The sequence below is a fragment of the Protomyctophum bolini genome (assembly GCF_963924005.1).
Source record: "Protomyctophum bolini genome assembly, chromosome: 7".
NCBI classification, from domain to species: Eukaryota; Metazoa; Chordata; class Actinopteri; order Myctophiformes; family Myctophidae; genus Protomyctophum; species Protomyctophum bolini.
In genome coordinates this window covers 20,216,268-20,232,554 of record NC_137868.1, presented here as the reverse complement: position 1 = coordinate 20,232,554, position 16,287 = coordinate 20,216,268, and the positions used below count along the sequence as shown (strand labels likewise).

General features: G+C 43.1%; 1 protein-coding gene across 1 annotated transcript in view; it reads left to right on the top strand.

Annotated features, from left to right (window-relative positions):
- adgrb1a (adhesion G protein-coupled receptor B1a) overlaps positions 1-16,287 on the top strand; it is a gene marked incomplete at its 5' end in the record, with an annotated part of 84,569 nt that overhangs the window by 67,175 nt on the left and 1,107 nt on the right. The window contains 9 exons of the mRNA XM_080768229.1: positions 1,592-1,742; positions 2,317-2,386; positions 4,469-4,535; positions 5,681-5,766; positions 9,920-10,018; positions 12,900-13,071; positions 13,293-13,388; positions 13,626-13,665; positions 14,641-15,293. Of these exons, the coding sequence (XP_080624355.1) occupies positions 1,592-1,742; positions 2,317-2,386; positions 4,469-4,535; positions 5,681-5,766; positions 9,920-10,018; positions 12,900-13,071; positions 13,293-13,388; positions 13,626-13,665; positions 14,641-15,293 (1,434 nt within the window). The remainder of the gene's footprint in view (positions 1-1,591; positions 1,743-2,316; positions 2,387-4,468; positions 4,536-5,680; positions 5,767-9,919; positions 10,019-12,899; positions 13,072-13,292; positions 13,389-13,625; positions 13,666-14,640; positions 15,294-16,287) is intronic.

The following is a 16,287-nucleotide window of genomic DNA, read 5'->3' as shown; positions in this document are numbered from 1 at the left end:
ACGATAGGTGCTATAACCACCAGTATGAATAAAAGAATGTCCGTCGTATCAATTGCGACATTCTTTGGCCAGAAACAAGTGTGTTCCATAGACTGTAAAATATAAGTGTGTTCGTGAAGTGCCTGCAAATAGTGCTTGCTCCCTCTGTCTGTCTCTCTTTCTCGCCCTCCCACGCACACAGGCATGCGCACGCACACACACACACACACACACACACACACACACACACACACACACACACACTAGCTCCCTCTCACTCTCTTTCTTTCTCTATCTTCTCTCTTCCGTGCGTGCTGTCCAGAGGCAATACGCAATTACAACTATCCCAAACCGATGACAATAATGGATTTAGGATTGCTTGCAATTATGAACAGGCATGGCTTATGTGGCTTATAATAGTGTATTGTGATTACAAAAAAGTTGACTTTGACCAAATTACTTTGGATTGAAAATATTACGGTAGATGATAATCTTTACTCACACACTGCATTAATAAGTTTTTCTAATTTGCACATATTTGTTTTTAGGGTCTAATGTGAGTGAAAACACTGTTCTATTTTTAGGGGAAAATATGAGTGAAATCCTTGCCCTGAAGAGCTCTGAAAATGATAACAAAAGTTTGGTTATTAGGCTAGACTACATCCCTTGGGCTGTTGTGGCCTGCAATAGGCTTATTAATCGTTACGCCATAGCCTCAGGGACAGTTGCTCTGTGATTGGCTGGTTCGTTGTTACGCCAAACGGCTGAACAATTTGTGTAGAGGCTCTCTGTGTGAACTTCTGTTGGGCGATATGACTTCACATCATCATATCGCCATTAAGTATAATTCAAGGCTAAGGGGTTAATCAGATTTAGCAGATTTTTTTTTTTTACTTTTTCATGTCGATTCGTTGATATCCATCTATAAATGCACCAAGTCTGTGTGTGTGTGTAATCCACGTAACTCGACAACCGCAACCGTGTGTCAAAATCGACACACACACGTTCCACACCCCCACGGTTGACCAGGATGACATCACAACACTGTCACATATTCAGGCATTCCTGACACAGAACTCCAAATAGGGATAGAGGGACACAGAGAGACAGATACATAAATCTCCATATATGGGCATAAAAGGGACACAGCTGTTGCCGGTGCACTACAGCCGGGCACTGGTCTAAAAAATCACACACGTGTGAACCGAGTGGTGCAACTCCCCTCTCTCTCTCTCATTAGCAGGCAGCAGGCACAGCATACCCCTCTCTCTGTTTCTGGCGCCCCCTACTGGTATTAATAAGTCACATACTCCTGTCGTTCCAATTTCACGCATGCGCACACCACTCGTGCTCATGACTACACACAGGTATACACACAGGTACACGGACATTGCTGGTTGTAGGAGTGGTTGCACCACTCAAAAATAAGAAACACATCACAGTCAATTAACCTACATGAGCGAGATTAAGTCCGTTATTGGTTATATAAACATATCGTTTATTATATATTTCCGAGCACTAACATGCTATATTTGTGTGTGTGTGTGTGTGTGTGTGTGTGTGTGTGTGTGTGTGTGTGTGTGTGTGCGTGTGCGTGCGTGTGTGTTTCCAGGTGTTATGTACGCTGGTCGCTGCATTTCTTCATTTCTTCTTCCTGTCGTCCTTCTGCTGGGTCCTGACGGAGGCCTGGCAGTCCTACATGGCGGTGACAGGCCGCCTCAGGAACCGCATCATACGCAAGCGCTTCCTGTGCCTCGGCTGGGGTGGGCATAGACTTTTTATTTTGCTTTCATTTTTACATGCGCTACGTCGGGTCGAAACCGGGTCCTTCCAGGAAAATGTCAAAAAAAACGGATCCAATGTAATTATCAGTTATCAGTCACAAGCTCTTGTTAACCACATGAACCATAGCATCCCTGTTCTAGGCATGTCATAATAGGCGAACATTCGACAGTAGTAGCCGATTTACAAGTATTTGTAAGGTGGGTGCCAAGTATACAGACCCCTGGGGGACCTGGGTCAAAATGTATATACAGTAGGGTTTAAAGTATGGTATGGTTTAGTTTTATATTTCACAGACTTCACCACTTTGAACCTGCCGTCCCTATTTTGGACATGTTGTTATAAACCACAAACGCTATTTCCGTTACTTTCATACAACAAAGTATAAAATATGGATAAAAAAATATGGATATACAGGTTTTCTGCCTGACTTAAATGCTATCTCTCTCTCTCTCTCTCTCTCTCTCTCTGCACTGTATGTAAAATATGTCATTGTTTTTCTTCACTTTTTACAGTCGAGCAATGACCAATATACCTTTTATTATTCATTCCTAGGACTACCTGCCCTGGTGGTGGCAATTTCAGTGGGCTTCACTAAGGCTAAGGGATACGGAACGCCCAACTAGTGAGTGCAACTGCCTTCTACAGCCTTAGACTCATTACCATCTGCAGTACTTCCAAACCATATGTGACAGGTGCCAGCAAAAAGTGCCTCAACTCGCCAGAACGAAATGGTCTAAATGGTCAAAATAAAATCGTTTTTTTTTTTATGTGTTTTTTTTTTTTTTTTCATATGAAGACAGTTTGAATGTTGAAGAAGGTTTTTATTCCAACAGATTGTTCATTTGGGCAAATTAAACGTATACATTTATATGTCAAAGTAGGCTTGTTTTTTAACAATGTTTTGGGACCGGAGAAGCGCAGTTCTGAGATTTGCATGTTGTTTTCGATTGGTCCTGGGATCTCTTTGTCCTGAGGTTTCACGCTCTGGTCACCGCCCATTAGCGTGCTTGTGTTTGTAAACAAATAATTATTCTACATGGCTATAGTATGGAGGAGCTTTTGGGTTATACTTTACAGGAAAATAAACAAAACCACGTAGCTACTCGCTCAAATACGCTTCCCAGCCTGGAAGCTATTTCTACCGTACTTCCACCATCACACAACAACAGGCTAAAAGCTAGCTAGCCTAGTTAGCTAGCTGTCGTGTGTTAACAGAGGGACATTGTCTTAACTGCTGAGATGTTGTCATAAGCATCTAAACACATGTTTTCACTCCTAAAATGTATAAAACTAATAATACATGTGAAACGTTGCCCGTTAGTGCTATATTGCTTCATAGCCATGGAAGTTATTGCTTGTTGCTGCTTGTTCCTCCTCCACCCGCGGCGCAAATAGCCAAGAACACTCGTCTTTTCTTTAAATTATAACTCGCTCATTTTTTGCTCATTTAAAAAAAATCAAAATACTATATAAACTACGAAATTCGGGCTTTCATTTGGTATACAGATCGTTTGTGTAGGCCGTCTCTACGAAACGGTATCAAGTGAAAAGGAAATGTCGGGAATTCGTTTTGTGTAAAAGATTATCGTCAAATATATGGCCGTTAGTACTGTTAATTCAACATCCGGTGAGGGGAGGATACGGATTGTGTATGGAAATCAGCGCATACAGTGGGTGGGCTTTAGACCGGATGTAAGCCTTGCACACTAAATAGAAACCATGCAGGCATGTGAACGGATGTTTATTAAAAATAGCAAATCTACAAGCGCACAACGCATCATAGCCTGATGCGTCGGTTTTATTTATCTAAAATACTGGGTCAATTGTCTGACTTTGATTGCTGCCTTAAAGTACTGTAGACCTGCATAAAATAGTGTAGCCTACTGCAGGTATTTACAACACAATGTAAAAGCATTGGTCTAAAACTACATAGCCTATATCCATTGAAAACTCAGTTAGCCTACTAGTTACTTTTTAGATTGTATTATTACAAAACATACACTAAACAACTTCAGTCCTACATTTCTTTACTTTAACTCAAGTAAAACAGTGTGTCCACTCAACTGTCATTGACAGGTAACCTAGTGGGGGAGTGGTTAGTGGGTGGGGGAGTGATTATGCAAGACATAGGGGTGTGGACAAGCATCTATTGTCACACCCATTCCAGAGGTGCTAAAATCTGAAGAATCTTTGAAGGGAAATTTCTCTACTTTGCATTTGTATCTGTTATCTGTTTCAACAAGTTTTAGATGGTCATATCTCCTTCAGTTATTGTCCAATTTCATTGAATGATACATCATATGAAAGCTTACATTCTGTACTTTAATAATCTGTAATAATCTGTAATCTGTAAAAATCGAGTTGAGGACCAAAGTGCTGGCCTGTGTCACATATGTCTCGATAGATCTGCAATGTAGTATGCTTTGTCTTCCCAAATTGCTAAGGTAAGGTTATTGTATACTGCACGTGTGGCATGGCTGTAATTAAAACCTTTTTCTTCCTCTCCTCATTCTGTCTTTCACCCCAATGCATCTCATCTCATCTATCTTTTACCATTCTTTCATTTCATTCCTTTACTTCCATCACCTTCTGTCTTCTTTACAACCCCCAACCCTCGTCTCTTCACCCAACACTTCATCTCCTCTCTTTGCTCCCCTTATTCTCTGGGATCCCTGTCTCACTCTTCCTCCTCCTCCTCTCTCAGCTGCTGGCTGTCTCTGGAAGGAGGTCTTCTCTATGCGTTTGTGGGACCTGCCGCTGCTGTCGTCCTGGTACTTCCTCTCTCTGGCTCCGTGTCCCAACAGAAGCCTTTTCTCCCCTAAATCTTTCAAAGAAAACAAGCAAACCAAAAAGCACGCTTAATTGCTTCTGAAGCCTCTGTGCTCTATGCCCAATCCTGTGCAGAGTCTATAGCTTGCTTCTGAAGCCTCTGTGCTAAGCCCAATCCTGTGCAGAGTCTATAGCAGAAGCAATTCGCTCTCATCTTACCAGTGTATTTTTTGGGGGTTTCTTTTCATTTCTTTTCGATAATCCATTTTTCCATCCATGACATTCAGGGGTCATTCTCTGAAATTAGCCAAGAAAGGCTTGCTCTAATGCTCTTGCCACCTCATTTTGTAAACTGGGTAAATACCCTTCTTGGAATGATGCATCCATGGACGCAGAAAGAAATGAAATCATCCGGGTCACACGGTTCTTTATGCATGTTAGCAGCGTGACATTGTGGCTAGGGTTTATACCATATTATATATTAGGTTTCATACAGTATACAGCATTAACCACTTAAACCCTATATACTTTGTTTACTAGTGCCCCCCATTATGTCGATTCCTGGCCCCATCCCTCCCTTATTCCTCCTTGCCGAAAATAGCCGCACTACAAGCTTGCGACACGTTGTGAGCTTGTAGCTCTGCTATTGTCCTCTATTATGACATGCCCAGAAAACGGAGGCTAGGGTTCATGTGGTTAACTTTTATGGAGGCTATATTGTAAGTACCTAACAAGTGAAAATGTAACATACTGCTGTAACTTCAAGTTCTTAGCGCTTATGGTTTATGCATGAACTTCACGGCACATTTACTCCATATATTCCATAAGTAGTCCGTGCATTAGAGCAATGCATCACACATTTGATGCCATCATTTTCCTATCCCTGACTCCGCTGACTGCCTGATGTTTCTTTCATTGACATCTTGAATAGTAGCTCCAAAGCGGTCGGGCCTCTACCAAAAATATTTTACATGCATCATTTGCGTGACTCATTTGTGCGTGCATGCGATGGTTATCATTTTAGCTGCACCTGTCGTCATAGACTTAGAGTAGTGCTTTATGTGCTTCTCTTTCTGTAACAAAAACACAAAAGAAATGGTTGTTATGCTGTTGCTTTAATCGTGTGTCTTCTCTTCTCTTTTGGCAGGTCAACATGGTTATTGGGATTCTCGTTTTTAACAAACTGGTGTCCAAAGACGGCATTACTGATATGAAACTGAAGGAGAGGGCGGGGTATGAATTATGACACACATTCATCTCACTTATTGACCTATAACCAGTCAGGAGGGTTAATGCAAGTTGGGGGGTGGGAGCAGTGCTATGATTGGCTGGAAATATTGTCAGTTAGGGAACCAGAGATCAGGAAATTGGTTCTAGATGAAATGTTCATTGTTAAGAACCAGCGGAGATAAAGAACTGAAGATAAGGAGGGGACCAGTTAGGAATAGTAAATGTGACTGAATAAAATGACATAATGAGATAAGAGAAACCTTCTGGAATGGAATTGGAAATGTGGCTGCGTAAAAAGATACTTCAGATAAGATAAAGTTTTTGGAAACAAAATGTGTCACATCATACAGTAGCCTATAGAAATAAAGAACAAAAAAAATGGGAGAAAGAAAGATTTGGCAAATATGATTTTCTGGTTATGGGTCTCGCTCAGAGAACAAGCAAGATGACTGCTCATCCCATCGCTTTCCTTTAGTGTCATACTGTATGTGATGCTTTCCTTTAGTGTCATACTGTACGTGATGCTTTTGCACATTCCTCCAGCTGCTCCTTGTTTGCAGGTCTTTGCTATTGATGTAAACATCTATAAATCCATCCCTGTCTTTTGATCCTGTTTGGTTGTTTTCCCCGCAAAGGGAAGCAGGGCAGAAAAGCACTCAGGAGGCTCATTATGATTTATTCATGTCACCAGTCACAGTGCCAGTACCGTGGCCTTTTTTTCTCTCAATGTCAATCTGATTCCGCTGAATTATAAAGTAGGCCTCGCAGATGCTTGCAATGGCCAGTTTGTGTAGTATTTGAGAAGTTACTTAGAACTTCTGTTGCTGGATGCTGGCGTTTATGGCGGTAGCTGACAGCAGCGCTGCAGATTCCCTCTCGTGACTCGCCACACAAACCACACAACAAAAACAACAATAGAATACAAGGACCCTGCTCCCCTTTGCCTGCAGGCTGCTCCGTCTCCATTAGCATTGTCAGTACATCCAAATGTTATGTTCTCTCTCTCTCTCTCTCTCTCTCTCTCTCTCTCTCTCTCTCTCTCTCTCTCTCTCTCTCTCTCTCTCTGTGAACAATGTTTTCCTTCAATTGTCTCTCTGTTCAACTGTGTTCAACGTTTCTTCTTTTCCTTTCCTTTTTCCCTTTTTTGCTGTCTGAAACATCAAGTTTGAGTTTGCACCGAAATCCCCTCTCTCTCACTCAGGGCTCTCCAATCAGGAATGCCTCAGTCACAGAGGCCCCCTCCCATGTCGCCAGTGATTGGGTAAAAAAAGAATACCTGCCCATCCCACCTTCCTCTTAATGTATGGCTACCAGCCCTGCCCATCACCAAACCTGCTGAATCTGCTCCACTAGCAAGCACCTGATTGGCTTACTATACTTCCTTGCCATCTACCTTGCTCTGTAACTTGCAATTTGGCCTAACCCTTGTTAGTTTAATATACACTATTTTCTGATGACTGGTCAGCTTTTAGAGTTGATCTGCTGTATGTTTCTGTCATCTCTAATCATAGCTGAATAGTGTAGATACAGTAGAATGTAGTGTTAGTGTAGAGTAGTTTAATTTATTAATGCCTATCCTTTTGAGCGCATGTGTGTTCGAATGTTTGCGTGAAAGTTTGTCAGTGTGCGTTGATATGTGTGTGTATTAGGGCTGCAACTATATTGATTATTTTGTTAGCAATTGTGTTCTATCTATAATCTTTTTGATTAATTGAATAATCATTGTTTTTGTATTGTGTTTTTGTAAGTCAACGAATCTACGTAAAAAAATCCACTTACGTATGTAAGTGCTATATTTGATACGTTGTTGTACAGTGGTGTTCAAGCTCACAATTCAAGCTCATTCAAGCTTGTAGATCTGCTATTTTCGTGATTTTGGAAAAGTAAAGCAAAACTTTTACTCAAATCAATGCATTTTAATAATTAAATCAATTAGTTTGTTTAACTGTAGCACTCCTAGTAGTGTGTATTGTCTGCTGATTTGGGTAAGTTGTTTGGCAGTGAGGGCTGTTGTTGGCAGTAGGTGATGTATCTCTGGAGTCACTGACCATGATCTGACCGTGATCTCAGAGCATCTCTCCCAGCCTTACTCGGATAACAGATGGATCTGTGGTGTCGTGAGGGCCCACAGCAATGTGGTTCTCTCTCTCTCTCTCTCTCTCTCTCTCTCTCTCTCTCTCTCTCTCTATCTCTATCATATTCTCTCCTCTGTTTCTAGCTGTCTGTATGCTCTGTCTCTTTTTGTGTCTCTCTCTATCTCTCTCTCTCTCTCTCTCTCTCTCTCTCTATCATATTCTCTCCTCTGTTTCTAGCTGTCTGTATGCTCTGTCTCTTTTTGTCTCTCTCTCTCTCTCTCTCTCTCTCTGGTGGATGGAGAACAGTGGCAGGAGCAATGGCGCGTACACCCCACCCCCGGGCAAATTCAAATGCAACATGTTTAATGAACCTAATTAATGTGTGCAGCATCTCTAATTAAGCACATGGCAACATCTGTACTGGGGACGGGACCACTCACACCTGTGAGAGAGGGTGCTGAGGGCCCCCTTTTTTAACCCCTGAAATTAGAGTGTAATTGACTAGGAAAATTGAAACGGACATTGAGGCATAATTCAGTCCAGCGTGCTGTGGTATTGCCAACTGCTGTGCAATGCACGGTTTTGTATATTTGGTAGCCAGGATCGAACCAGATGCCTCTCGATCATAAAGACAAGGGAAAATGTTGTTGTACTTCAAGAAAATACTGATGGCTTTTTAATATCACTGCCTACGGCACACATTTTGTCGTCGTATTGCCCTTTTACATGAAATTGAATTCCTGCTATTGCGTGATTTTTAATCCTGGCATCCAGGGGCTACAGAATCGATTCCTTGAGCCCCCTCTTCGACATTAATTGTTGTTTAGAAGGAGGCCATTTTGTAACGCATATCCCAGTTTGCTGTTGCCCTTACAGTATGTATTTCTTCTGGATTCTTTCAGTGGTATATATATATATATATATATATATATATATTACACCCCACTGTGATGGTGCAGAAAAAAAGCAGCTGTAGTTGGAGCCCATGATGCATTGGATTCTTGGAAGGACTGAAGCAAGGAAGTCTCCCAAGGAAGCAAGAGCAAAACACATAACAGTATTGTAGTGTTCTCTGGAAAACACAAAGCACACAGGAGGAAGGAAGCTGTGCCTGTATGGAGGATACACCCTTCAGTGAACACGGAAACAGTCCATTTTAATTGCTTAACTATGATATAATGTACGGGGACGTACTGTAATTGACTGCTCGGAGCCATTTTGTGCAGTTGTGTGTATGAGTGTGCGTGCGTGTGTGTGGAAGCTATAATTGTGTCAATGTTGTTTGGTAAGCCTTAGTGTTATAGCTCATTAATGCTCATGTCAAGTAATCAGTCAGGTTAGCGGTGCGTAGACGGAAATAACCAGGGGTGAAACGTATCACCGGCATTTACAGTATGCTGTATTCTAGAACAAACAAACCATCGGAATATCAAAATTCAACAGATGCATTAGGCAGTTCAAATTGGACATTATTCAGATTACGTCTTTGTTGCATACCAGAGCAGATTGAGCAGGTGAGGAAGATAATTGGTGTCTGGGAAAATGTGTCACAGTATTTTGGTGACATGCAGTCCCAGTGCTTGCAAAAAAAAATAAAAAAAAATAAAAAATTGGGATGGGAGTTAAACATAAGGTGACATAGTAACCAATATTGCTGTGTCTTGACTCACCCAACCCGCCCCCCCCCCCCCCCCCCCCCCCCCTTCACACATGCACGAACATCCACAGACGTGCAGGCATACGTCTGATTTATACTTTCTTGCACACAGCTGTACACAACAGCCCAATCTACAAGCTCACAGCGTGTCACAGGACAGCATGAGCTTGTAGATTGTTTTCTGTGCGATGTGCAACCAAGTATAACTCATGCAATACAGTACAGTCATATGCGGCCCCCTCCCCCTCCCTTCCTCCCTACCCGAGCCCTGAGCGAGAGAGAGAGAGAGATAGTGAGAGAGAGCCCTGTGACTCATTGTTTGCGTGTGTGCGTACTGTATTGCGCATCTGTGCGAGCTTGTGTGTGTGCCGGTGCATTTGTATCTTGTTTGTGTATGTTACAGCGTGTTAATTTGACTTTGCAGTCAGATGACAGTGCCCCTGTACAATATGACGCTCAAATGTGCCAAGTGCGGAGTTATCTCGTCGGCTGACGTTTCCACCACAGCTACCAGTAACGCCATGTTAGTCCCGCTAATTATTTACCTTAACTCTGCCTTACCTCTCTGATCTGTTCTTCTCACCTTCCTTCCTCTGCTTCCTTTCCTTCCTTCCTACCTTCTTCTTTCCTTCCTCACTAAGTTTTTTTCTTTCCTTTAGCCTCTCTTGCCATTCCTTCCTTTCCCTTGTCCCCCCTCCCCTCCCCCCTCTGAGCGTCTCAGAATTATAAGAGGATAAGAAAACATATGCTGCTGAGATTGAAATTATGTGTGTGTGTGTGTGTGTGTGTGTGTGTGTGTGTGTGTGTGTGTGTGTGTGTGTGTGTGTGTGTGTGTGTGTGTGTGTGTGTACATGTGTTTGTATGCAGTACACAGGCAGACTGTGCGTGTGTGTCTTGCGTGGTAAATGAGAACATTTGTGCTGTTAAAGCTTCCATCCGTAGGTTTTATGTCCTCTCCCGATGGAGAGAGATACCTAATTGCAACTGTAACACCCAGTATTCGAACCCAGGGCTCCCGCACAGGAGCCCAAATATCTACCGGAATATTGCGTGTATGAGCTTCTCACACTGGTGCTATACCGGCACCAGGGTCTAAATTTCTCAGTGGAAGAGTAGGGAGACCACCTCCAAGTCTCCAACCACTAGAAATGTGCTAGTTACAGTATATTGCAGTAGATTTCAACCCTTTTCATATCAAGACCCATTATTTATTCGGCATTTGATTCACGGACCACCATTTGTTGAGATTTAGCCTCTCGGAACCTAGACTTGGAATATTTTGTTCTCGTTTGATAATATTTTGTCCACAAGCTCCACATGCTGTATTGATGTGGTACCATAGGACTGATAACAGGCAAAAGTTGATCAAAATATAAAATCTCTTAATTGTGTAGACTTGTAAATTAAGTAATGTTTAATAAAAATGTAGCTCTTGAGAGCATGAAATGAAACCAAATGGGCTGAGTTAAATCAGGTATACATGTATAAGGGTCCATTTGGTTTCCAAGTCTACATCATTTAGCTGGGGACCACCTGGAACCCCCTCAATACCACTGGTGGTCCAGGGCCCGCTGGATCACAATGAAAACAAAATGTTCATGGTTTTAAAGGAAAAATAAATGTATTTTTTAATTTATTTATTTTGGGGCCCACTTGCAGTGCTCTACTCACAAATGGGTGACTGGTTGAACCTTGAAATAACGTTTTGTTCTTAAAACAAATTCCCGGATTGCAGCTATAACTATAGCTAGAATGCTAGAAGAGTAACAGTCAGTGGCAGTGAGCTTTGTGATGTCCTCGGGACATGGCTACAGTTACACTGCAATCTGCACAGCGTTCACACAGAGGAAGAGTCCACATGCTCTCTGGGTAATTCACTTGTCGGGTTGTATCACTTAGTGTGTGAATGTGTGTGTGTGTGTGTGTGTGTGTGTGTGTGTGTGTGTGTGTGTGTGTGTGTGTGTGTGTGTGTGTGTGTGTGTGTGTGTGTGTGTGTGTGTGTGTGTGTGTGTGTGTGTGTGTGTGTGTGTGTGTGTGTGTGTGTGTGTGTGTGTGTGTGTGTGTGTGCGCGTGCGTGCATGTGTTTAGCGGACCTAGAGTGGTTAACATTTTGATGATGACATTTCCGAGGAGTGCATACATAGCAGACCATAGCAGTAGAAACTCCAGCATAATTTCCAGGCCAAAAGTGAATGCAGCAGAAATGTCCTTTCATCAACAAAAGTTCAATTATCTATCATCCAGATCGGTGTCTGTACTTTTATTTTATTATTTCATAGACTATGCACTTTAAAGCAAACAATGAAACCTATAATGAATTAGAGGACACAGAAAATGTGGAATGGGATATTTGGACCAGGGGATAATCTCTCTGTCCTTCTACATGTATCCTCTCTTCTGTTTATCTCTGCCTTTGTTGTTGTTTTGTTTTTGTTTTTAGTTTTGCTTCATTTTACTTTGTTACTCCTCACCGCTCACCCCCTGCTCTCCCTCTTCTCTCCTGTGGCACTCGTTCCATTATGGTTTGACTTTGCCATCTTAAACATACATGCATGTCATATATGTGAATTATGGACATATATTTCAAGCCATTATGGATGTATGTTTCTGTTTGGTGATGTTAGCGTACAGTAGTTTGAGAGTTTGCCCTTTCAAATTGAGCCATTGTATTTCATGCATGCGTGTAGAGTTGTATAGACTTAACTTCTAACTTTATAGTGGAATGGTCGTGAGTCTAGTTTCAGGCGTTTTTTAGTGGGCATTTTGTAGCACTGCTGTGATACTGTTGTGGCATTGAATTTGAGGTAAATAAATAGCCTTATATGGAAGCCTACTGTACATAGCTGCACTGCGTAGTGCATACCGCATACCGTGGCTGTTGGGCTATAGCCTATGAGACCACAGTCGTTTTACTGTTGGGCAGAAACCTTTCAAAAATGTTCAATTTTTTTTATTTTTCAAGAAATGGTAAAAAGAAAAAAAAGTTACAAGTTGTTATTATTTAGTCACAAGCTCTGGCTAATGCTTTCCAGACAATTTTGACCCGAGCATGGCATTAAAGACTAAAACCTTGATAAACTTTAGTTTTTCGAAAATAGCACATCTGCTAGTTTCACTACGTTTGTGTGCCAATGTCATACAACAAAGTGTACAATATGGCATTAACAAAACAAAATGAAAACGTAAAAGATCAAATATGGAGATACAAGGTTTCTGCCTGACAGCAATGATATGCTGCCTATTGTATACATGGAACACATTCAAAGTAAACTAATTACCCCAAACGACTGGTCATTAACAATGTAGAGAGGAGGTTGTTTCATCTGTCTTGCTCTCTGTATCCTGGCTGAATGTTGAAACATACTCTCTTTGACTTTCATCCTGCTTACCCCACACCCCGGCAGGGCGTCCCTGTGGAGCTCCTGTGTCGTTCTGCCCCTGCTGGCCCTCACCTGGATGTCCGCCGTACTGGCCATCACCGACCGGCGCTCCGCGCTCTTCCAGATCCTCTTCGCTGTCTTCGACTCGCTGGAGGGCTTTGTCATCGTCATGGTGCACTGCATCCTGCGCAGAGAGGTAACCTGAGCTCCCCTCGCCGCCCCTGACATATATATTTCATGTTTTATCGCCCTTGTTATCCGGCACGTTGGAATGGATGTTGTTTGATGTTTTACTGTGTATGTGGGTTTTGGTGGTTGATGGAGAGGAGATTGACGAGGGAGGAAAACTACTTGTTTGGTACTACTGCCGGCGGTGCTGGGGTCATGACCTGATGTGTTTTGGCATTCCGGTTGCAGGTGCAGGAGGCTGTCAAGTGCCGCGTGGTGGACAGGCAGGAGGATGCTAACGGAGACTCGGGAGGATCTTTCCAAAATGGCCATGCTCAACTTATGGTAGGAAATATTAGGAATGAAGGACTTTTCGGACAGGGAGCGACTGACGTGCCTAATAGTTAATTTTCAATGAGAGAAGTTGAGGGTCAAGCTTATTTTCACGGGCGCGTTTGAAATGGCCTTTTGTTTTTTGGGGTTTTTTGTCTCCCAAGATTTTGTATTGGCATTAAATATTGCATTTCTTTTACATTTCTAATACATGTATTATTTCTAATTAATATATAATTTCATCTACAGACTGACTTTGAGAAAGACGTGGATATGGCTTGCAGATCGGGTAAGACTTAAGCACTTGTACATGTGTGTGTAGTGTGTGTGTGTGTGTGTGTGTGTCCTCTTTGAAGACTCTCACGTCTCCGTACTTCAAATTCCTCTGCAGAACAGATGTGAGATGTGTCCTTGCACAATTATTGATGCGTGTCTTACAATCAGCGCACGAAGGAGGGCATTTTTTGTGACGAGACACACAGTGCATTACAGCTGAATAACACAATTTAGCCCTGTCTGTTGGGAGTGGGCCGCATGTGTGCCATGCGGCTATATGCAGATAAATAGGGCTGTCTGAGTCTCTCCTACGTGGTGGCGGGCGTATAATTAAGTCCCTCCCGACAGTGCGGCATCAGATAGAGCCTCTCGTCTGATTTCCGTTGGGGAGCAAGGAGCTGATTATCTCTTGAGACAGGAGGATATCAAGAGAAGCATCTGTAGCAGAAATGCTGTTGACACGCAGACTGGAGATGAGATGGAAAAAAACAGGGACTAAATTATTTGATGTTTTTCTCTTTCTGTACTGAGTGGGCGGCGAGCAGTCGGATGATTGTTTTGTGGCGTGGCTCCACTGTTGTCTGATGCTGTTCACCAGCCTGGACAGTGTGTGTGATATGTGCTCTATGAGCCAACAGCGCTTCTGGTGCAAAATGGGGTCACAGTACTGACAGTTGGCTGGCACAGTGTCCGTGAAATAGTCTTCCTTGTGGACTTAACCACTTAAACCCCAGAGTCCCCATTCTGGGTCGAATATTCAGTGCAAATAGCCATTCTACAAGCTGCATTGGCAAAAACAAGAGAGGGCCTTGTGTTTTGTTAACCAGAGCTCTGGTATGCTCTGGTCAACAAAGTACAGTTTTTAATTTAGAGTAGCCAATCATTTTTCACGGGCCAATTGTGTTCGCCTAGACGCTCGACAAAGCCGAATGCACCACAGCACCCGAGCGCTAAGTATAATAGAGTTTAACACTCAGTCTTCCCACAGGTACCCTGAAGCGATCCTCTGTCCCAGGGGAGGAGAAGGCCTCCACTGGGACCCACACCCTCCAGAAGGGCTCCAACTTCAACACCATGCCAGCTAGCATGGCCAAGGTGCACCTTCAAAATGTGAATGACTACAGCAGCCACACCCTGACCCTGCGAAGGGAGAAGGGCGCCGCCAAGGGCATCAGCACCGAGCTGCCGGGTGCCAAGTCCATCTACATCTGTGATGGCGAGCTCTTCAAGCAGCTGGACGGAGAGCTGACGCGGGCACCCGGGGAGGGCGCCGGCCCCGATGGGACGGGCTACATCATTCTGCCCAACAACAACAACACAGGCACTCTGAAGCCCACCAAGGGCAAAGAGGACCCGGCGGCCAAGTATAACATCAGCATCGAGCAGCTGCCCCAGACCAGGCTCATCCACCTGGCCAACCCTGTCAACGGCGAACCCGTGCCCGGCTTCGGGCTGAAGAGCCTGCCTTCCGACCAGGTCAGCGTGTCGTGCTCCGACAGGGACTCACCGATGCACAACCAGCAGCACCTGTCCAGAGACACCCAGATGACCTGCAGCACGGCCGACGGAGGCGACTCCGGGAACTCTGGCATGATGTCCAAGAGCGAGACGGTCTCCACGCTCTCCATGAGCTCCCTGGAGGTACGATGGAGACCCAGGTGTTAGATACGTTTTCATGCAATTAGGAGAGAGAACTCAGGATGCCAAATAGAAATTGGACGTGATGAAATGTAAAACATGAGCATACAAAATTGGAATTATACAAAAATGATTGATTGATTGAATACTTTATTAACAAGTTGCGAACTTACGCAAGCAATGCTAAAACACAAAAAAAGATCCTAGATGGCTTGATTCCATTCTGGTCCTATGTATTCAATTCATCATGAAGACATGTATTACAATACAAATCCTCATCAATTGCAGGAACAATAGGTATATTTACAAAAAACTGCGATACACTATACTGTAGATGCACTATATACTGAAGCTAATGCATGTGTCCTCTCTCCTGATTTGGTGAAATTGGTGTCCCACCTGGGTGATCATTTTATGTTTACTAAAAAGCTGGAGAGATACCCCTGTTATTGAACACACACTCTATATAGCAATAATTATTGTCAGAATATAGCTTTTACCTTTTAACAAAAGCTTTCAGTAAAATGTAGATTCTTTCCATTTCCGCAAAAAGTGGAAATGGAATTGTTTCTTTTTTAGAGAGAAAAACATTATCCTTCTTTCGAATGATAATTAAATCCAATTTCCACAATATAATAGTTCAGCTGGGCAGATGAATCTCCTTCATGGATATATATATATATACTGTGTATATATACACACACACACACACACACACACACACACTTTTTTATTTTTATTTTTATAAATAAATAAAAGGTCAGCATTCTCTCTGCTCCTTGGACAGACCACTGGCAAGCTCAGACACACTGCTCAGTGCTCAGTGCAGCCACAGCTCAGACACACTGCTCAATGCTATTGCTCACAGACATCAGCCCGCTGGTATCTCTCTGACCTCAGGGCCAAACATACTCCCACAATGCAGTGCGAGGCGGCAGCTGCCACAGCAACTGAGCTACCTGAAGGTTAGGTTTTCCTACAGTATGTCGCTCGGTGA